Source organism: Syngnathus scovelli, chromosome 8 (genome assembly GCF_024217435.2).
Source record: "Syngnathus scovelli strain Florida chromosome 8, RoL_Ssco_1.2, whole genome shotgun sequence".
NCBI classification, from domain to species: Eukaryota; Metazoa; Chordata; class Actinopteri; order Syngnathiformes; family Syngnathidae; genus Syngnathus; species Syngnathus scovelli.
The window spans coordinates 5,476,250-5,499,434 of NC_090854.1; the positions used below are offsets into that span (position 1 = coordinate 5,476,250).

The following is a 23,185-nucleotide window of genomic DNA, read 5'->3' on the forward strand; positions in this document are numbered from 1 at the left end:
CACTTCCAGTCGCTGGTTGGGTCAATAACGCAGAATTCCAGGAAAGTGAGAAGTCGGATTTATCCTGCACCTCTAAGTGCTCGAGGGGAATGTAAACTACAAAGATGACTGATTCTGATTGTTTGTGTTTCGTTTGGGTTCATCAAAAGACATATGACCTCCAGCAAACAATCCTTCATGATTTTCTTTATTTTCATGACTAAAGGAATACAAGCATTTCATACATTTGACCAAGTCACTTCATGTAGGGATATGGTGGCATAGCTTCACAGTAGTCCGTGTTCATCATGTTGTTTCACGAAAATATGTCAAATAACAAATTAATGTTTAATAAATCAAAAAGATATATAATATATTCTGCAATAATGAAACATTTCTTCCATCGACGGTCTATCAATTGTTTGCCAAGAATGAGTATTATAACATATTTCAAGCTAATGGTAGCAGGTTCATTGGCCAATGTCTGCAAAAATGAAAGAGGCTGACGCGGTTGCAAATTAAGTGCCACCAAACGTGACATCCTGGCTTCGGAACCACTGGCAGTTCATTGGTTAAGAAATCCCGAGGAAAGCCGAATCCAGACCAACACCGATTTGCATTGCATGATGGGAAATATTCGTCAGTTCGCCATCATTGCGTGATACAAGCTAGCAAGCAGCAAACAACAGCTTTCGAGTGATAATTACTATAAAATCACCACCGTTTAAGTTGCTACAATTGTTAATTTTTATCAACAATAACTCAAGAAAGGGCGTTCACTGCACAATTCCAGATACTGCCCACGCATAATTGTTACTAGCTGGTTAGTGCTCGACGAGTGGAGTGGTTAACATGGGCCGTTCTCGAAGCCGAAGTTCATCCCGCTCCAAACACTCTAAAAGCAGCAAACACAGTAAGAAAAGGAGTCGGTCACGGTCCAGAGACAGACCAAAGAAGCGCTCCAAGTCAAGAGAATCTAAGAGGAACAGGCGCAGGGATTCTCGTTCTCGTTCCCGTTCTGCCACAACCTCATCTCGCAGGGAGAGAGCGGCATCCCCGCCGGAGCGTATCGACATTTTTGGAAGGACATTGAGCAAGAGGAATGCCCTAGACGAAAAGCAGAGGAAGGAGGAAGAGGAAAGAAAAGCTGAAATGGAACGGCAAAGAAAAATGTGAGTATATTGTACAAGAAAATAAATACTACGACGTCACTTACGTTCTCTGCTACATGCTAAGATGACATGCTAACTTTTTTGCTTTTGACAACACTAGCTAGCCTTTATAGCATAGGACTTGACAAGCCAAGGCCTCAACTGCATGGTGTCGTCCACACGTCGCTGTGAAGATTAAAACGTATTTCAGTCATATTTTTCGATGTTAGATTCTTCGTATCTGTAGAATCTTACATGTCTTCCTGGCTGTGAATTATTTGTACTGACGTGAATGGTTTAATACACAGGTGTCAACCTCTAGGCCTGGGGGCCAGATACGGCCCGCCACATCATTTTATGTGAAGCGAAGACAAATTGTGCATCACATTCGTGTGTCATTACTAGAATTGCAAATTGTCTTCGCTTTTAATACTATATTTTCTTAATATATTTGACCAGTTTTTACTTGTCTGATTTGAAAACGAATAAATTTATCCGTTTGTTTTGTAGCTTTTACTGTATATATTATGAGGTGCTCATACATTTATTTGGGACAGTCATAATGACCCTCCGAAAGAAGCTATGACTTCAATGCGGCCTGCGAAAAAAAAGTGACACCCCTGCCCTAGCATTTGCTTACGGTTTAACTTGACTGCAGTGCTTGTTTACAAAAAGTGTTCATAAATATTGTGAGGGGATTTATTTTGTTACGTTTGATGTATGTATGGACAAGTTTTCTGCCATTGACATCTTTTAATCAATCAAAAAGTTTGCGGTGCAAGTAAACGCTACCTCGGCTAAAAAACTACAAATACGTCGACTGGAAAGGGAGGCTCACGTTTTGCGGCCTGGAGGGATTGGGGTGTGAAGTATATCATTTACATTTTAAGAGACCGCATCAAAACGGCTTGCTCTAAGCCGCACCTCAGAACAAATAGAAAAGAGGGACCTGTGATGCAATCAAAACGAGGAATTCAGACAAAAGCATCATGTTTCACTTTATATAGACCACAACTGAATGAGTAAAACGTCAAACAGTATAACTCAATTGTGATATTTAAGCTTGTATATAAGGATATTGGATGGATATTGATTTTTATCCATCCTTTTTCTACTTCAGACCAGTCAGATTTTTATTTTACTTTACTTACAATATAGACTGGTCTTCAAAGAATTTATTTTTATTAATAATCCTTTTTCTACCTCCGAGCAACAGAGGTTTTTCATTTGTATCTTATTTATTATCATTTAACAATGTTGGCTGCTCATGTTGACTGCTCATAAGTGAAGTGTTTTTTTTTTTTTGTTATACCTCAGACAGTTTCACTTACCGTATTTTTCGGACTATAAGTCGCTCTGGAATATACGTCCGCCATAAAATGCACGATAAAGTGAAAAAACACATATATAATTCGCATCAGAGTATAAGTCGCATTTTGGGGGAAATTTATTCGACAAAATCCAACACCAAGAACAGACATGAATGAGCAACAACATGAGCTATATGATACGGTATGCTAACGTAACATAAACACAAACGAAGAGCTGAGAACGGGCCTGACGTAACATTAACAGTTACCCAAATAACTAACATAAGTAACACCTTTATCAAACCATCTGTCACTCCAAATCATTAAATCCATCGATCGTCCTTTATGTCGCGTGTGTGCCGCGCTGTCGGACTCGACGTTAGTTGCAGTTCAAATTATTCCACAGGCCCATATAACGATATATGAATATTTCAAATAATTATTATATAAACAACAATATTATCAAACCATCTGTGTCACTGCAAATCATTAAATCCATCAATTGTCCTTTATGGAATCAACGCTGCGTGTGCCCTGCGCCGCTGACGGAGTGGTTCAAATTATTCCACAGGTGCATATAATTATGAACAACAATTTTATCAAACAATCTCTGTCACTCCAAGTCATTAAATCCTGTGATCGTATCCTTTGTCTTTTATGTAAACAACCGCCGCGTGTGCGCCGCGCTGCCGACGTCAGTTGCAGTTTAAATTACAGTAATCCCTTGCTACATCGCGGTTCGTTTATCGCGGTTTCACTACATTGCAGATTTTTGAATTTTGAAAATTTGTGAATAATTTCACATACAAGTCGCTCCTGAGTATAAATCGCCCCCCCCCCCCCAAACTATGAAAAAAAACCGCGACTTATAGTCTGAAAAATACGGTATTTTATTATGACTAAGTACTGACTGAAAGACTGATCATAGTACAAATGTTTATTTTAGTATTCTTGATCAGTTGCGGTGGGTGGAGTTTGCATGTTCTCCCCGTGCCTGCGTGGCTTTTCTCCAGGCACTCCAGTTTCCTCCCACACCCCAAAAACATGCATTGTAGGCTGGCTGCACCCTCCAAATTGCCCGTAAATGCGAGTGCAGATGGTTGTTTGTCTTAGTGTGCCCTGCGATTGGCTGGCAACCAGTTCAGGGTATCCCCCCCGCCTACTGCCCGATAACAGCTGGGATAGGCTCCAGCACGCCCGCAACCCCCGTGGGGACAAGCGGTACAGAAAAGGGATGGACGGACCTTATTATTGAGGACTGGTCTAAAGAGATATTATAGCATGTATAACTGAGTCATGTACACATTCTTAGTATTACAATAAAATCAAGTCATTTTGTCTGGAGGTTTTCATAAACTCTTTTTTTTATTTTTTATTTTTTTTGTATTGTCAAACCGAACCAAACTTTGAACCAAACCGTCACTTAAAAATCAAAATTTGAACCGAACCATGGGTATGGTAAACCGTTACACCCCTAGTTATTTCTATTCATGTGGTTTCCTCTGACAAAAATAGTTTCATTTTAGCTCGTCATTGATAATGTTCACCAGTGCTTCTCTGTCTACTAGTCGCCAGCAGGAGATTGAAGAAAAACTTATAGAAGAAGAAACAGCTCGGCGCGTAGAAGAGCTGGTGGCCAAGCGGGTGGAAGAGGAACTGGAGAAGCGTAAGGATGAGATTGAGCGGGAGGTGTTGCGTCGCGTCGAGGAGGCAAAGCGCATCATGGAACGACAGCTGCTGGAGGAGCTGGAAAGACAGCGACATGCTGAGTTGGCAGCACAAAAGGCCAGAGAGGTAACGCTCGGTCGTTTGGAACGCAGATCGTCCGTTCTCTCTGTACTACCCAAACCATTTAACCTTCAGTCACCCTCTTTAGCTAAGACTTGGTGGAGAATGTGTATTTGGACACCCCCTCCTCTGGTGTCCAGTTCAGCATATAACTGAACTATATGTTAAGACAGTCACTGCCAATGGGATTGTTGAGCCGTTTCCAACAAGCTGCACATTGTGGATCAGTTTGATAACTTGTCTTCTCATGTCAAAAGTTGTGAAGGCTGTCTACTGGTGAATTTTATGGCACCCTGCTGCTGTACAAATGCAGGCGTTATACTATAGATGGTGAATATCAACCAACAATCCAAATTGGGAGTGAGAGACTGCAAAGAAAATCATTTTCTCTTGTATTGATTATTCTTTGTGTAGAATTCACTGGTGGGTTACACTATGTCACACTGCTAGTAATAATGCTATTTATATATCACAGCTATGACCAACCATCAACAAACGGCAGAGTTGATTGTGAGTCTAATTAGGGTGTCTTTTGTGTACCACACTGGCAAGCTTAGCTGCTTTTTGGAAACATGACACAACTTCATTGAAGTGGCATCCTACAGTGACACCATTAACTTTCAAATTTCAACACCTTGCCTTATAAATCATAGCAAAAATGTTATATATGATATGAAACGATTTCCAGAAAAATTTAACAGTTTAAATACCTGAATAACTAAACCTTTTAAATCATTCAAATATCACAGTTTATTTATACTTGATGCAACAGCTCATCAGGTCTGTCGTCTTCAACAGCATGAATGTAATATTTTTCCCCTAAATGATTTCAACCCTTTTGAAATGTAATACATGTGGATAACAATACTGTATATGATTAGAAAGTAGAAAGTCATAAAATCGATATAGTGATATAGATCTTTTTTTAGTCTGTCGTCTTCAACAGCATGAATGTAATATTTTTCCCCTAAATGATTTCAACCCTTTTGAAATGTAATACATGTGGATAACAATACTGTATATGATTAGAAAGTAGAAAGTCATAAAATCGATATAGTGATATAGATCTTTTTTTAAAGTTTACGCAGAGAGTTATAATTCTTACTCTGTCCAACCACCACATGCAATATTATTGAGATGAGTCTAATGAACCCATCTTGCACAGGGAGCAGAGTGATTGGCTACATCTCGGGTGAGAGCTGTAGTCTAAGCTTCCCTACTTGGACTTAATAACATACCTTAAATACAAATGCACACATAACCTATTGAACTATAATAAGGTCAGTCTGAGTGTCCAGATTTCCCATCACCGTACTGACACACGTATCCATTTGTTATTGTTTTTTTTTCCCGTTTCTCTTTCAACAGAACACTTGTTCTATCCAGGTCTTCTTGACAAGCTTGATTTAATTCCAAGTCCTTCTTAAAACTTGTATTCTATTTGATACCAATAAATTGTTTTCTGTTTACAGTTAACATATAGATTTACGTTTACTTGTTTATAACACAGATGAGTATTTAATTTTAAGAATAAATGTACTGTCTTACTCATGAACTTGCTTCCTCTATAGTAGGGTTGTTTCAAAGATTGATTGTAAAAATTGATATTGTTATTTGTATAACCACCTTCCTAACTAGCACTTGACCTGAGCTGGCCTGCAGCCTTTCAGCTCAGCTGTGACTTGTCCTGTACTGTAAGTGTTGCCGTGGCCCGGTTCTTCTTGAACACATACAAACACCTCTGATGTGCTGTACTCTACTTCACTCTGCTATCATCCGGGGCTGTGCCACTGCACAGAAATGGAAAAACGGTACATGAATTACGAGCTGTGGCTGCAGGCTCAGCAGTGCAGGAATCAGTTATAAAGAGGAGTACCACGGGTGCGGTCTGGCAGAGTTATCCATACCTACTTACCTGCCTGCCTGCCTGCCTGCCTACCTACCTACCTACCTACCTACCTACCTACCTACCTACCTACCTACCTACCTACCTACCTACCTACCTACCTACCTACCTACCTACCTACCTACCTACCTACCTACCTACCTACCTACCTACCTACCTACCTACCTACCTACCTACCTACCTACACACCCACCCCAGGAGCGTTTCTCTCTCTGCAGGGGCCACACAGTCCGGACGAGACAGTAAATATACAACTGTTTTATGTGGAATGCTTTCACCAGTTGTGTAGGTACACAGGCAAGGAAAATACGTAGGTATTCATGCATTGGTGAGCCAAAACTATTCCCTACATTATTTGTGTATTTTTCTTGCTTAGGACATTAACTGAATATTCTTCTAGATTGTCTTGTCATTGATACATGTTCTTTGAGTGTGATGAGTGGTTTCCCACTGAAGTTTTTTTTAAATTTAATTATTTCAAAATACTACAGAATGCCTCTGATATGGCAAATTTTCTAGAAAACAGCTCGAGTGGGAGGAGAAAGGGATCTCTTTGAGACCCCACTCCAAATTTAGAATAATTTGGGGTGGCTACAAACATTACCACACTGTGGTCATGTGCAAGAGACTTAAAAAAAAAAAAAATAACTTCTCTGTGGTGTAATAGGTCAAATGAGTTTGCATGAATGTGACAAATGACTGTGTGCAAGGTGCACCTATAGCCTACGTGTGCACTAACATGACATCGTGTCATCCGTCTAGGAGGAAGAAAAATCTAAGCGGGAGGAGCTTGAAAAAATTTTGGAGGAGAATAACCGTAAGATTGCAGAGGCCCAGGCAAAACTGGTAAGATATAATTTTAAAAAAATCTTCTGCTTTTGAAACCTCCACAGCTCTCCACCATCTCTAACTGTTGTTGTACTCAAGTAAAATGTAATGCCGTAGTTGAAGGCTATGGTTGAATCCTCAAAAAGATAGAATGATTGTGAAAGCAAGTGTAGCGCTTTAAAAGTGGTGTGTGTGCTCTTTCTACACATCACAATGAAAAAACATTTTGTCGTTTTTTTTTTTTTTTTTTTTTTTTTTTAGCCAGCCATATAACGAGCTCATTAGGTATACCATAATGATAATAGCATTTTCAATTCAATCAATACAGCATAGCGAGTAGTTATTGGATATTTATGTCATGATACCGCATGGTGAACAATGAAATGGGCATGGCGGGGATGGTATGGGCCCATTGGGCCACTAATAATCCCCCCCTCTCAAAAATCTCGAGAGATCTACAGCTAACAATCTTTGTTTGAACACAGCCAAGTTAGGTGAAGAAACCAAATCCTCAGATAAAAAGTTCCAAGGGTTAACTACCCTATTTGAGAAAAAGTATTTTCGACAGTCTAGCCTCGATTGCTTTTTTGCAAGCTTGTGTGTATTTGACCTGGTCGCGGCATAAGGTGCCCACTCGAAAAGCGAATTGAAAGGTATGTCAACTAACCCATGAATAATTTTATAGACCATGTGTAAATCAAAACGTAATCGTCTAAGTTCTAACAACTCAAGTTTTGCAACCTCCAAGCGAACTGCGTACGGTACTTCCGACAACCCAGGTAGTCGCCTTGTGAACAATTTCTGCACGCATTCAAGTTTCTTTATGTCTCCGAGCAAGTATGAATTCCAAACTTGCGTTGAACTTTCAAGTATGGGCCTGATGCAGGACTTGTAAATCGAAACGAGAGTGTCTATATTTCTTGACTTGAACGATCGATAGAGGAAACAAATCATTTGCTTAGCGTTCCTGCTGATGTTCGAAACATGCGCTGAAGATTTCAAATTTTCTGTGATCGTAAATCCTAGATCCTTGAATTGGTTTACCGAGGGTATTAAATTTCCATTGATGAAATATTCTTTTTTCGGGTTTCATTGCACTTACCCACTCAGAAAGTTGAGTTGAGAAAACGACAATAATCTGTAACTTTATTAGTTACCCCAAGCACTGAAGTTTGAAAGGTTATCATAGTTGCGGCTCAAAGTCGTGTTGGTATTAAAAAAATATTGAGATGGTATTAAAAAGTATTAAATTCCACTTAAGAATTTTTTATATACTGTATTTTCCGCACTATTAGGGGCACTTAAAAACTTAAAATTTTCTCAAAAAACCACAGTGCGCCTTATAATGTAGAGCGCCTTATATATGGATCAATTGATGAATTTGTTGATCCATACTGGTTGTACACAGCTCTCTGCCAAAGTATTTCAGTACATTACTAGTATTACTGTGACTAGTAAATTACAAGGTCACATCGCTTCCCAGCATTACGGCAACCGTGGTCAGGGGGTGTCACTGAATGAATAGCTGTTTTACCCGCGAGGCTATTTCATTTCAAAATATGCTGTTCCGTTAATGTTTTCGAGTACGTTTACCTATCAATATTCAACGCAATCATAAATAAGCAACACCAATGTGTTAAATCAGTCTTTAGTCTGTTCTGATCACTTTTATGGGAGAGAGTTCGAGAAACGTGATTGTTTACAGGGGGCCGCCATGACACTTTGCTGAGGCTCATGGGAGTCTGCGAGCTGAGGCTCATGGGACTTTGCGGGTGATTAATGCTATAATGATAGCTGCTATACGCACGAGGCTATTTCATTTCAAAATAGGCTGCTCTGTTAATATTTCGAGTAAATTTACGGATCAATATGGAAGGGAACCAACCAATGTGTTCGATCAAACTTTAGTCGGTTCCGATCACTTTAATAGGAGAGAGTTTGAGCAACGCGATTGTTTACTGAGGGCTCATTGATTATTGGCTAGTGGATGCATACCACAACCCTAGTCTACCTCAGTTTGTTGCAGTATAGCTTCCATTTTATGCGCCTTTTAATCCGGTGTGCCCTATATATGAAATAATTTCTGAAGTAAAAAATTCAACGAGGGTGCGCCTTATAATCCAGTGCGCCTTATGGTGAGAAAAAAAACAATACCCTGCCTAGGGAATAATTGATACAATAATCAAGCAGACAGCCCTGAAATAATTAATAATAATAATAATTTTTGTGTTCCTAATTCAGGGATGAGAATTTTCCACGGATTCACGGACTTCCGTGTTTTTTTTCCGTCGAAAGTATCTTTTTCGTGAATCGTGTAAATCCGTCGAGAAAATGTTTATATCGGGGGGGGGGGGGCGGACAACGTTAACCTCAGCATTCGCGAGCATTCGCCTGACCGCCGTGACGTTATCTTACGGAAATCAGCTTGCCTCTGTAAACCTAACTAACTGGCAGCACTGATATGACAGCTTTATTTTCGGCAGCTTTTTGGCGCTACTTTCGTTACATCATTTCTCCTTGTTAACTTACGCGGAGAACCAAATGTTTTTACACCGCCACAGTGTGAATTTACAATTGGGTTTTCATCACTTGTAGACGAGTTATTATATATATATATATATATATATATATATATATATATGTATATATATGTATATATATGTATATATATGTATATATATGTATATATATATATATATATATATATATATATATATATATATATATATATATATATATATATATATATATATATATGTGTGTGTGTGTATATGTGTATATATGTATATATACATATATATACACATATGCACATATATATGTCAGTCAAAGTCAGCTTTGTTGTCAATTTCTCCACATGCCAAAGACACACAAAGAAACCAAAATTTCGTTCCCCCCTATCCCACGGTGACAAGACATGGCTCACAACAGACAAACAAGTAAACAAGTATAACAAAAGTGTGCTGAATAAATAATGAATAAATAACACAACAATAAATAAATAAATAAGAGGAGCAGAAAAAAAAGGAGCAAGTGCGCGTACAGCAGACATTCCCGAAAATAGCGCAACAGTGCCGCACGCTACGCAGAAGGGGTAGCGAGTTCAGGGCCCTAACAGCCTGGAGAAAGAAGCTGTTGGCGAGTCTGGTGGTGCGGGAGCGCAGTCTCCTGTACCTCTTCCCAGAGGGCAGAAGGTCAAACAAAGAGTGAGCCGGGTGACTCACATCTCTGGCAATCGAGGTTGCCTTGCGGGCGAGATGGGAGGTGTAAATGTCTTTCAGGGAGGGGAGCGAAGCACCAATAATCTTACCAGCCGTATTCACTATGCGCTGCAGGGCCTTCAAGTTCTGTTCAGTGCAGTTACCACCCCAGACAGCGATGCAACTGGTGAGGACGCTCTCAATGGTGCCACGGTAGAGGCATATATATATATATATATATATATATATATATATATATATATATATATGCCTCTACCGTGGCATATATATATATATATATACCGTAATTTTCGGACTGTAAGTCGTGTTTTTTTCATAGTTTGGGTGGGGGGGGCGACTTATACTGAGGAGCAACTTATGTGTTTTTTTCACAAAGTTTCAAAATAAAAAAAAAAATAAAAAACTGAAACCGTGATAAACGAACCGCGATGTAGCAAGGGATTACTGTATTTTGAATTTCAAGTGACGTCAGCGGCACGGAGGTTGTTTACATAAAGGACAAAGATTCGATCACGGGATGACGAAGATCACGAAGGGCCCTACGTACTACCGGCATCATTAACGGCTTTGTTTGTAAGTGACACGGAGGACGAAGCATTTGAAGGATTTAATGATTTGGAGTGACACACAAGGTTTGAAAAACTATTATGGCTTTTACGCACGCCCGGTCCTACTCTATGGAGCTCTCTTTCACCTCCGTGGATGGAAGTCGGGGGCCGGCGCTCGGCCGGGTGGCTGTCCGGGGACGGTGGATGGGGCTCAGACATGGCTTTTGCGCACGCCCGGTCCTACTCTACGGCGCTCTCTTTCACCTCCGTGGATCAGGGATGAGAATCTTCCGCGGATCCGCGGATTTCCATGTTTTTTTCCATTGGGAGTATCATTTTCGTGAATCGTGTAGATCCGTTGAGAAAATTGTTTTTATATGGGGGGGGACAAGTAGTACGGGATCAGGAACTGCTTCAAATGGGCATGGCTCGAGAGCAGCGTCATCTTACAACTCGGAACACAAAGACGCTCTTAAAGCAATGCGACAGTGAGCGCCCGGTGTGCTGCGGTTGCGCGATCGGACTGAATTAAGCTCCCTGCGCACTTAGTTCCACTTGAATTTTGGAAAGTACATTAGGAGTCTAAAAATATTTTCAAAATTTCAGTGACGGCTCTGTCACAATAATGCAACCAGCGCGGGGCAGTTGCGCGGTCGGCGACGCAGTACGGTTGCGCGATCGGACAAAAATGCACAACTGAAAAAATGCTTAAATAAGTCTTGAAACGGATTAAAAAATAATCCATTATTTGTAATGGGAAAAATAGCCCCTTATAACGAAAAAGACATATGGACTCAGATTTCCTTCGCCCGGACGCGAGTCACCGGGGCCCCCCTCTGGAGCCAGGCCTGGAGGTGGGGCTCGAAGGCGAGCGTCTGGTGGCCGGGCCTTCGCCCATGGGGCACAGCCCGAAAAGGAAATGTGGGTCCCCCTTTCCATGGGCTCACCACCTGTGGGAGAGGCCAAAGGGGTCGGGTGCATTGTGAGCTGGGCGGCGGCCAAAGCAGGGACCTTGGCGGTCCGATCCCCGGCTGCAGAAGCTGGCTCTTGGGACATGGAATGTCACCTCTCTGGCTGGAAAGGAGCCCGAGCTGGTGTGCGAGGCAGAAAAGTTCCGACTAGATATAGTAGGACTTGCCTCCACACACAGTTTGGGTTCCAGTACAAGCCCTCTCGAGATGGGCTGGACTCTCTTCCACTCTGGGGTTGCCTACGGTGAGAGGCGGCAAACAGGTGTGGGTATACTTATTGCCCCCCAGCTGGGCGCCTGCACATTGGGGTTCACCCCAGTGAGCGAGAGGGTAGCCTCCCTCCGCCTTCGGGTGGGGGGACGGGTCCTGATTGTTGTTTGTGTCTCTGCACCAAATGGCAGCTCAGAGCACCCACCCTTCTTGGACTCCCTGAAGGAAGTGCTGGAGGGCACTCCTTCTGGGGACTCCATTGTTCTACTGGGTGACTTCAATGCTCACCTGGGCAATAACAGTGAGACCTGGAAGGGCGTGATTGAGAGGAACGCCCCCCCCCCCCCCCGATCTGAACCCGAGTGGTGTTCTATTATCAGAATTCTGTGCTCGACATGGATTGTCAATAATGAACAGCATGTTCAAGCATAAGGGTGTCCATGCGTGCACTTGGCACCAGACACCCTAAGCCGCAGTTTGATGATCAACTTTATAGTCGTGTCATTGGATTTGCAGCCGCATGTTTTGGACACTTGGGTGAAGAGATGGGCGGAGCTGTCAACTGATCACCGCCTGGTGGTGGGTTGGCTTCGTTAGTAGAGGAAGATGCCGGTCCGACCTGGTAGACCCAAACGCTCTGTGAGGGTCGGCTGGGAACGTCTGGCAGAATCCCCTATCAGGAACAGCTTCAACTCCCACCTCCGGCAAAGCTGTTCCCACGTCCCGGGGGAGGCGGGGGACATTGAGTCCAAGTGGACCATCTGCGAAATATTGCAAGCCTTTTATTATAATATACATTTATAATCAGCAATATTAAAATAATAAAAGGGTTGCAATGTATCAGTTGATTTGTAATGAATCCAGAATGTATGACATTTTTGTTTTTTTAATTGTATTATAGAAAATAAAGAACTTCATCACAATATTCTAATTTTCTGAGGCAGTCCTGTACATATATATGTATACGTATATGTGTGTGTGTCTGCGTGTGTGTGTGTGTGTGTGTGTGTGTGTGTGTGTGTGTGTGTGTGTGTGTGTGTGTGTGTGTGTGTGTGTGTGTGTGTGTGTGTGTGTGTGTGTATATATATATATATATATATATATATATATATATATATATATATGCACTGCTCAAAAAAATTAAAGGAACAGTTTTTTATCAGGGTATGGCATGATTTCAGTTAGACAACCCCCTTCCGCCACGTACCTGACCAAAACCTTGTCAGAAAAGTGTAATTGAATTCATGCCATACCCTGTTAAAAAAACCTTCCTTTAATTTTTCTGAGCAGTGTATATGTTTTTTCCACATTTGTCATTCTCATCCCTGTTTATATATTTGTCATATGTTTTGATTTATATGCTGACTATAACTTTATAATTTATCTTTCACAATTAATTTCCAAAAAATATTATGAGTGTTCTTTGATAAGATATGTGGTTGGAGATATATGTTGCAAAAAATTAACAGTTTTCATTAAAACGAAAAACACCAGTATTGATTGTGCCATTTTGATGTACAGTCAAACCTCGGTTTTCGACCTCAATCTGTTCCAGAAGGCGGTTCGAGAAGCGAATAAGTCGAATTCCGAATCTATTTTTCCCATTACAAATAATGGAAAAAATTTTAATCCGTTCCAAGACAAAAAAAAGCCTTTTTTAAGAATTTTTTCATTTGCGCATTTTTGTCCGATCGCGCAACTGCAGTGCACTGCCAAACACGCAACCGTAGCGCGTCGCCCACCGCGCAACTGCACCGCGTTGGTTGCATTATTGTGACAGAGCCGTCGCTGAAATTTAGAAAATATTTTTAAAGTCAAAGTCAAAGTCAAAGTCAGCTTTATTGTCAATTTCTCCACATGCCAAAGACACACAAAGAAACCGAAATTTCGTTCCCCCCTATCCCACGGTGACAAGACATGGCTCACAACAGACAAACAAGTAAACAAGTATAACAAAAGCGTGCTGAATAAATAATGAATAAATAACACAACAATAAATAAATAAATAAATAAAGAAATAGGAGGAGCAGAAAAAAAAGGAGCAAGTGCGCGTACAGCAGACATTCCCGAAAATAGCGCAACAGTGCCGCACGCTACGCAGAAGGGGGTAGCGAGTTCAGGGCCCTAACAGCCTGGAGAAAGAAGCTGTTGGCGAGTCTGGTGGTGCGGGAGCGCAGGCTCCTGTACCTCTTCCCAGAGGGCAGAAGGTCAAACAAAGAGTGAGCCGGGTGACTCACATCTCTGGCAATCGAGGTTGCCTTGCGGGCGACATGGGAGGTGTAAATGTCCTTCAGGGAGGGTAGCGAAGCACCAATAATCTTACCAGCCGTATTCACTATGCGCTGCAGGGCCTTCTGTTCAGTGCAGTTACCACCCCAGACAGCGATGCAACTGGTGAGGACGCTCTCAATGGTGCCACGGTAAAATGTAGACAGGACTGCCTGAGGAGCACATGCACGCCTGAGCTTCCGCAGGAAGTACAAGCGGCGCTGAGCTTTCTTTGCCAGTGACGAGGTGTTTTCGGACCAGGAGAGGTCCTCACTGATGTGCACCCCCAGGAACTTGGTGCAGCTCACCCTCTCCACCACAGCACCATCGATGATCAGCGGCAGGTGTGTTGTGTGACCCTTCCGGAAGTCAACAATCATTTCCTTGGTCTTATTGACGTTCAGCAGGAGGTTGTTGTCCCTGCACCACGTGGTCAGAAGGTCAACTTCTGACCTGTACCGAGTCTCGTCGCCCTTCGTGATGAGACCCACCAGAGTCGTGTCGTCAGCAAACTTCACTATGCGGTTGTCGCTGTAGGTCGCAGTGCAGTCATGCGTCAGCAGGGTGAAGAGCAATGGACTGAGCACGCAGCCCTGGGGGGCTCCCGTGCTCAGCGTGATGCTGGCGGAGATTTTGTCGCCAACACGCACCACCTGAGGCCTCTGACAGAGGAAGTCCAGTATCCAGTTGCAGAGGGAGGTACTGAGGCCCAGCTCGTCGAGTTTGCAGATGAGTCGCTGCGGCACAATGGTGTTGAAGGCAGAGCTGAAGTCCACAAACAGCAACCTCACATATGAGTCCTTTCTCTCCAGGTGGGTGAGGGCCGAGTGGAGGGCAGAGCAGATGGCATCCTCAGAGGACCGCTTGGCACGGTACGCAAACTGGAAAGGGTCAATGGTGGGGGGGAGAACGGACTTGATGTGCTCCATGACCAGCCGCTCAAAGCACTTCATGATGATGGGCGTCAGTGCTACAGGGCGGTAGTCATTGAAGCAGGATGGTGCAGGTTTCTTTGGCACAGGAACGATGGTGGCAGCCTTGAAACACGAGGGGACGATGGCCTGCTGCAGGGAAACGTTAAAGATGTCCGTGAAGACACCCGACAGCTCCCCAGCACAGTCCTTCAGCGCTCGACCCGGGATGTTGTCAGGGCCCGCCGCCTTACGGGTGTCAATAGCGGCAAGCGCCCTCCTCACACCGTCGGCAGAGAGGCGCAGGGGCTGCTCGTGTGGGGGGGGAGTGGACTTCAGTGGGCAAGTGCTGTTCTGGGCGTCGAAGCGAGCAAAGAAGCGGTTCAGATCGTTCAGCAGACGGACGTCGCCCTCACAGCTCCTCGGCGCGGGCTTGTAGTCCGTGATGGTCTGAATGCCCCGCCAAAGGCTACGTGCGTCCTTGCTGTCCTTGAAGTGGGTGGAGACCTTGCACGAGAACGCCTTCTTCGCTTCTTTGATGCCTCGGGACAGGTCGGCCCTCGCTGTCCTCAAGCCAGCCTCATCCCCCGCTCTGAAAGCCTTGTCCCTGGCCCTCAACAGTCTGAGGACAGCCCCCGTCAGCCACGGCTTCCAGTTCGCGCGAGTGACGACGGATTTCGAGCAAGTCACATCATCGATGCACTTTGTGATGTAAGAGGTAACAGAGTCAGTATACTCCTCTATGTCCGTCCAATCGTTGTAGGTGGCTGCCTGCTTAAATAAGTCCCAGTCAGTGGTGTCGAAGCAGTCACGAAGTGCATCGGAGGCACCCACAGGCCACACTCGAACCTGCCTCCGAACCGGCCTGGATGCCTTTACCAATTGTCTGTATGCGGGCAAAAGCAAAACGGTGAGATGGTCAGAAAGCCCCAGATGGGGGAGGGGGGTGGCTTTGAAAGCTCCCTTTTGCGCCGAATAGACTAGGTCCAGGAAGCTGTCTCCACGTGTCGGAAAGGGAACATGCTGGTGAAGCCTCGGGAAAACAGACTTCAGGTTGGCATGATTGAAGTCTCCAGCGAAGATGGTGAAACCGTCAGGGTGCGCTGTTTGCTGTTCACTGACAGCCTGGTACAGTTCACCAAGCGCCGCGATCCTGTCTCCTTCGATGTTGGAAGGCGGGATGTATACCGCGACTAGCAGAATCGCGGTAAATTCCCTCGGCAGATAAAAAGGACGGCACTTAATGATCACAAACTCCACAAGCGGCGAGCAGTGCTTACATACCACCACAGAGTCCCGGCACCATTCTTCTCGGATGTAGACGCATATTCCACCTCCACGCGACTTTCCCCCTCGTACAATGGCACGGTCCGCCCGATAGCACGCTAGCCGCTCCAGATGCACTGCAGAGTCCGGAATGTTGTCACTCAACCAGGTCTCGGTGAACACGAGCACACAGCAGTTCCGCACCGTCCGGTTCGTAGACCTCAGCAGGCGAACGTAATCCATTTTGTTTTCCAGCGATCGAACATTCGCCAGAAGAATGGAGGGCACCGCCGGTCGCGCTGGGTTGGCCGCCAGCCTGGCCCGGACGCCTCCGCGCTTGCCCCTCTTTTGCCTCCTCGCACACCGTTTCCGACGGCTCCCAACCGGGGGAGGAATAGCGGGTGAGGTCGGCGACGTTTCAGGACGTAGCAGTCCGAGCGCCTTTAATGTCGACGCTTCAAAGTCCAGAACGCCGCAAAACCCACTTCTGCCGATGTCAAGCAGAACCTGCCTGCTGTACTTGTAGCACGGACGAGACGAACACACAAGACTGTCGGACGAACACTCATAAGACGAACAAATCACCGTACTGACGGGACAGAGAGTGGCCGCTGCGTGTGCACACGCCGCCATCTTGATGTACTTTCCAAAATGTAAGTGGACTTCAGTGCGCAGGGAGCTTTATTTAGTCCGATCGTGCAACCGCAGCGCGCCGGGCTCTCACTGTCGCATTGCTTTAAGAGCGTCTTTGTGTTTTAGGATGGCTCTACTGCTCCCACTTGCTTTCTTTGGAGGCATGATTAGGGGTTAATACAATTCTCCAAGTAACGAAAATACAATAACGGAGTCAGTCGGCATCCGGGCTGCGTGGTCGGGTTTTCTCGGGTCCTCCCGGCTCATCTCGCGAGGTTCGACCTCCGAATTTTGTTCCACAACCGACGAAAAATAATCTCGAATTTTTTGTTCAAATTCCGATTTGTTTGAGAACCGGGACGTTCGAAAACCGAGGTTTGACTGTGCAGTGGAGCCTCGGTTTTCGACCACAATCCGTTCCAGAAGGCTGTTCGAGAAGTGAATCGTTCGAATTCATAATCATGTTTTCCCATTACAAATAATGGAAAAAAATGTAATCCGTTCCAAGCCCCCCCCCCCCCCCCCCCCCCCCCAAAAAAATGACTTTTTAAGCATTTTTTCTGTTGTGCATTTTTGTCCGATCGCGCAACTGTAGCGAACCGCTGAACGTGCAACCGTAGCGTGTCGCCGACAGCGCAACTGGTCGCATTATTGTGACAGAGCCGTCGCTGAAATTTAGAAAAGTCCTGATGTACTTTCCAAAATTTAAGTGGACCTCAGTGCTCAGGGAGCTTAATTTTGTATGATCGCGCAGCCGCAGCGCGCCGGACTCTCATTGTCACATAGCTTTAAGAGCGTCTTTGTGGTTTAGGATGGCTTTACTGCTCCCGCTTGCTTTCTTTGGAGGCATGATTAGAGTTGATGCAATCCTCAGAGTAACGAGAATGTAATAACAAACGGAGTCAGTTGTCATGCAGGTCCTCTCGGCTCATCTCGCGAGGTTGGACAACTGAAATTTTGTCCGACATCCGAAGCAAAAACATCTCGAATTTTTTGTTCGAATACTGATTTGTTCAAGAACGGAGTTCGAAAACCGAGGCTCCACTGTATTATATTCACCTTGGTAGCCCACCAAGCAGGAATATTTTTTTAACAAAACTTGAAATTATAAAATTAATGATTTTGGGGTTGCTATACTGCCAAAATCCAGGAGTTTCCAGGGGGTAAACCCTGGGCCCCCTCCGGGGCATTGCCTCTGGCCCCCTGCAGCCCCCAATGGGGTCCTGTGGCCCCGGGCCCCCTGCGGCCCCCTAATGGGGGCCTGCGGCTTCCCAATGGGGGCATGCGTCTCCCAGACCCAAGCTACTTTTCAGTGTTTTTTCACATTTGTCGTTCTCATCCCTGCCAATTGTTCTCCAATAGGAAGATATTAGTGTGATTTCATGTCAGGCAGGTAAAAAGTACACATTTTATATACCGTATTTGCCGGTGTACAGGTCGACTCGGTGTATAAGTCGACCCCCTAAAATTCGACGGAAATTTACGATTTTATGATATATCCTTTGTATAAGTCGAGCTCAATTGTTGCATTATATTAAACTTCAAAATTCAATATGCGAAATTTATTGACGAAATGTGTTCAAATTCCGGGAGGCCGTGCGCATGCGGCTGTTTATAAGCACCGCGGAGGAGATCGCGGAGCCTCATTCGACTTACAGCGGCCGGCGAGCTCGCGCACCCGCCCGGCACATCCGGGAGGCCGTGCGCACACGCCAAGTGGCCGAAAATAGCCCCCGCCGAGCGGATCGGCTGTTTATAAGCACCGCGGAGGAGATCGCGGAGCCTCATTTGACTTCCAGCGGGCCGCGAACTCGCGCACGCCGCCCGGCACATCCGGGAGGCCGTGCGCACGCGCCGAGTGGCCGAAAATAGCCCCCGCCGAGCGGATCGGCTGTTTATAAGCACCGCGGAGGAGATCGCTGAGCCTCATTCGACTTCCAGCGGGCCGCGCACTCGCGCACGCCGCCCGGCACATCCGGGAGGCCGTGCGCACGCCCCGAGTGGCCGAAAATAGCCCCCGCCGAGCGGATCGGCTGTTTATAAGCACCGCGGAGGAGATCGCTGAGCCTCATTCGACTTCCAGCGGGCCGCGCACTCGCGCACGCCGCCCGGTTCAAATTTTCTAAGTGCAACGCACAATGAGATGCATGAGAAACGGCCTCGGTTACCATCACATTTGAAGCGATGAATACGAAGTTAAATTTTATGACTCGGTGTATAAGTCGAGGTTGATTTTTTTCGGTCGATTTTGGATCGAACAAGGTCGACCAATACACCGGCAAATACGGTAGTCTATATAAACTTGCGATTTCAACTGTATATGCAGTATTTTTGTGTTCTGTGGTTGTGTGATTCCTAAGTTGTGACTACATTTTCTGTCAGGCTGAAGATCAGTTGCGCATAGTGGAAGAGCAGAGGAAAATTCATGAAGAACGCATGAAACTGGAGCAGGACCGACAGAGGCAGCAGAAGGAGGAGCAGAAAATCATCCTTGGCAAGGGCAAGTCCAGACCGAAGCTGTCCTTTACCCTCAAGGCCACTGAATGAAGGAATGCTCCCCTTCATCCCCATCCTGCTCGGCTCCTCATCAACTCTACTCCTGTGTCGGCTGCTCGCTTCATTTTGGAAGTGCTGAACAAAGGATATGAAAAAGTGGTGCAACCCAGTGTTTAAACTTGCAAACCCAATGAAGGTCTGGATTTTCCCTCCTTGCAAGGAAGAAAAATTAGACCTTGATGGACCTGACTACGCCCTGTCTCACTCCATGCTTTTCTTTCCTGATACACTTCAAACTAAAATTTGTGCTTTTGTCACTTTTATTTCAGTCTTTTAGGGAATATCAACTTTCGATGTAGAATGCTTTAACCCTTGCTGTAAAATAAGTCTTAACTCAGTGTAATGAAAACCAGTGCTCTTCACATCTCCATTGGCAGTGAATGGAGTACAATGCAAGTCCCCAATGAAGAATAACTGTGAAGTCAAATTCAGATTACAAAAAATGTCACGTGCAGCTTAGGAGCTGGACTTGGGTTTTCCATTTTTGTTTTAACCTTAAAAATGTACTTTGGCATCAAATCACAGCATAGCCTTGAAAAACATAGTTATTTCCTGCATTCACTATTTTCTGTATACATTTGGTTTGTTTGTGTCAAGTTCATACTGGTCTTTTTGTTGTAGTACACGCATGGATGTTGGTTGAGAGCAACCTCATTGGATTTCATTCGGTTCAGGTAAAATGAAGCCTTTTTCCTGAGCTGTCCGTGACCAACCCTTAGAACCAATGGCGGATTTTATCTCTTTCCTCTCTTATGTAAGGACTATGATCAGTGGAGAATGGACTGTTCTGTATGATGTCACATTGTGAATCCTTGCTGTGGTGTACTGACTTCTACTGAACCTTTCAGGTTTTATAACAATCCCCAATCATCGAACAGATCCCAGTAATAACTGCAAATGTGTTTTTTTAAGGGTGGGGGCTTGACAGAAATGTCAAACTGTATCATATGTTCTTTAGCCCTGTAATTGTAAATTAATGTGACAAGATGCATCCCTTGGTAAGTCTGGAAAGGTAGAGGATGGCCAAATCCAGGTAAGATATGGATTGAGGTCAGTGAGTGCCGTGTGTGTTTGTGTGTGTGTGTGCGTTTGTGTGCGCGCGTGACGAGCTGACCTCATGTGGGTATATTGATTTGTGAGTTTCCTCGTGTACCTTTTTCAGTTGTCACAAGACTTAACTAATAAATCCATTGAGACATCAGAATTTTTGTCATTGCAATATTTACTAATTGCATTGTATATGAGCGGTGTGGTTTCAATAACATCACTGCCCAGGTGGTCAGTCCATTCAACTCTAAATGTCAATGTACCGACACCCAAAATGTCTTAATTTTCCGATTGTTTCCTTTTCCATAACAACACAGTGCTGGTTGGATGGTGTCAGTTCAGTGCAAGGTAAGTTTTGAAAGTTTTTTTTCCCCTCAAATGAAACCTTGAAAGATGGGATTTTACACACCCATTAGAAATCAGGTGTGCACTGCATTTTAGCTTTTATAAAAAACGTCGGTAAACTATTGTTATAAATTACAGTAAGGGTGTGACTTAAGTTATTTGAAGTAAGGCCAGGCCACGCAGTGTCCGGAGCTGTGTTGAAAGCCACATCCACCGCTTCATGGCTGGACAAACGGAAACAACCAATCCCACTGCCACTTCTGCTGATGAACTTTTGTTAACCAATGAAACCTAAATTCACATATTTTTACACCCAGTTCATAAGGTTACTCAAGGCCACATGCCCTTGAACATTCAACTGGAGAAGGAAAAAAAACAGCCTGGCAGATGCTCCCATTCCTTCGGACGTTCAACAAAGCCACTTCTGCTCTTTCATGCTCGGTTGAGTAAAGTCTGAGTAATCGTGGTCAGTTATTTTACAGCTTACCATGCATGTTTTATGTGGAATGTGGGAGGAAACCAGAGTACCTAGAGCAATGGTTCTTAACCTAGGTTCAATCGAACCCTAGTGGTTCGGTGAGTCGGTCTCAGGGGTTCGGCAGAGCCTCCACTGCGGAGGTCCGAACACACCTGTTTTATCGTGTAAATTGATGATGATGTATATCTGAACTGGTCTCACAAAGGCAACAGCAGAAGTCACACTGATTTGCAGGAATGTAATTTGTTGCGAGTTCATGCGTTGTTAGTTTTATTGTTTGAACAAGGTGACATTCATGCACGGCTCATTTTGTGCACCAGTAAGAAAATCAACAGTAAGTCTTGAATTAGATTTTTTTTTTTTTTTTTTCACTATAGAGGGGTTCGGTGAATGCGCGTATGAAACTGGTGGGGTTTGGTACCTCCAACAAGGTTAAGAACCACTGACCTAGAGGAAACCCATGCAGGCACGGGGAGCCAGAATCAAACCCTACACATCTGAACTGTGAGGTGGACGCACTGACGCACTCACCACTGCTTCACCGTGCTTCATCACACAAAAAAACTTGAAATTCTATCCCATCCCACCCTCTGCCATTCAAAGACATTACAAACAGCTTTGATTGAACACGATTAGGCGAAAGAATTGGACTGAGACTATCAACAAAGCTCGTGTTTAAAGCGCAGATTTCATATTAGGTAAGATTCAACATTGTTTGGAAGAGGAATCCCCTCCCATGAGAAAAATTGATTGCTGCATTTTGTCACTGTTTTCCTTTCTTCGTTGTTTTCCACTGGGACCTGGCTGGTAACTCCCTAGCAACACTTTTATTGCCTCTCTATTCCTCAAAAATGAACTTGTGGTCAATCTCTGCACTTTAAATTCTAATGCCAAGTCCATCACAAACACCTCTTTCATACTTGTCTATGATCGCCATTTTTAGCTCTATCGTTGTTATCACCACTTTCCTCTTCTGCTTTTCTCCTGCGTCTTACTTGGGACCCATGGTTTTTCTCTGGTACAGTGCAGTACTTATAGTGGTCTACAACCCGCCAACCAATGCCTACTAGCAGCAGGTGAAACAAACTTTATTTTTTACAATAGAAGTGTGGGTCGGATCGGTTTCCGAAGCTTTGTCTGAGAACCGAGACAGATTTCGTTTCGTTTTGCGTCGAAAACTGAAAATGTTGAGTTCTGCTGGCGTTCCAGCCTCCCTTTACCCCTTTTCCTCTTTTCGCATTCCGTAAATAAACAGTCCATGTTGCACTGCCTCGTTCATGACAAGTTTCTCCCGCGCTTGTCCGCAGTGACGTACATTGCTCAGAGGCACACTACGCGCTATCAATGTGTATTTAAATGCCGTTCTCCCATCACTTATAAACCCGCGAAGTAGCGCATTCACAAAAGGTGAAGCACTAAGTGGCGAGGGATCACTATTATTGATAATAATAATTTTGCAATATTTGCATGTCCTTCAGAGTCTTTGTTCCCGGGACAAAGTATTTGTCACAAATATGGGTTAATGGTGTGTTCAACATGCTGTTTGTGACATTGACTTTATTAGTAGATACTTTAATTCACTGGTAGGTCAAGCAAGTGTATGCAATAAACAAAAGTTGTAATTCTTTAATTAAATAATTAAGTAAAACAATTAGGCCCGTGGCTGAGTGTGTTTATTCCAAGCCAGTACAAGTGGCGTCTGCCTCCTAAATTATCTCCCTGGTGTTACATTATCATGATGAGTGCCTGAGCAAACAAATACAATCCAC

At 44.3% G+C, this 23,185-nt stretch overlaps 1 protein-coding gene and 1 long non-coding RNA gene across 3 annotated transcripts; one reads left to right on the forward strand and one right to left on the reverse strand.

Annotated features, from left to right (window-relative positions):
• The first annotated feature begins 591 nt into the window (after nt 1-591).
• LOC125974191 (arginine and glutamate-rich protein 1-B) lies at nt 592-20,750 on the forward strand. 2 transcript variants are annotated; one of them, XM_068651615.1, is made up of 5 exons: nt 592-1,151; nt 4,009-4,234; nt 6,353-6,444; nt 6,897-6,980; nt 19,373-19,539. In XM_068651615.1, exons 1-5 carry the CDS (start codon nt 832-834, stop codon nt 19,392-19,394), a joined length of 744 nt encoding a protein of 247 aa, XP_068507716.1. In that variant the 5' UTR covers nt 592-831; the 3' UTR covers nt 19,395-19,539. The 2 variants fall into 2 exon arrangements, with proteins under 2 accessions (XP_068507716.1, XP_049585129.1); XM_049729172.1 differs by lacking the exon at nt 6,353-6,444 and having other exon boundaries at nt 594-1,151; nt 19,373-20,750.
• On the reverse strand, nt 741-1,459 carry LOC125974204 (uncharacterized). The gene is made up of 2 exons (XR_007483410.2): nt 1,386-1,459; nt 741-1,316 (listed from the first exon to the last, which is right to left on the reverse strand). It is a non-coding gene; the product is annotated as an uncharacterized lncRNA (long non-coding RNA).
• Nucleotides 20,751-23,185: the final 2,435 nt, after the last annotated feature.

Excerpts from the sequence above, each read along its gene's own strand:
- LOC125974191 (XM_049729172.1), top strand. The coding sequence starts at position 832 with ATGGGCCGTTCTCGAAGCCGAAGTTCATCCCGCTCCAAACACTCTAAA. Across the intron at positions 4,235-6,896 it reads CAGCACAAAAGGCCAGAGAG|GAGGAAGAAAAATCTAAGCG; the intron begins GTAACGCTCGGT and ends TCATCCGTCTAG. Across the intron at positions 6,981-19,372 it reads CAGAGGCCCAGGCAAAACTG|GCTGAAGATCAGTTGCGCAT; the intron begins GTAAGATATAAT and ends ATTTTCTGTCAG.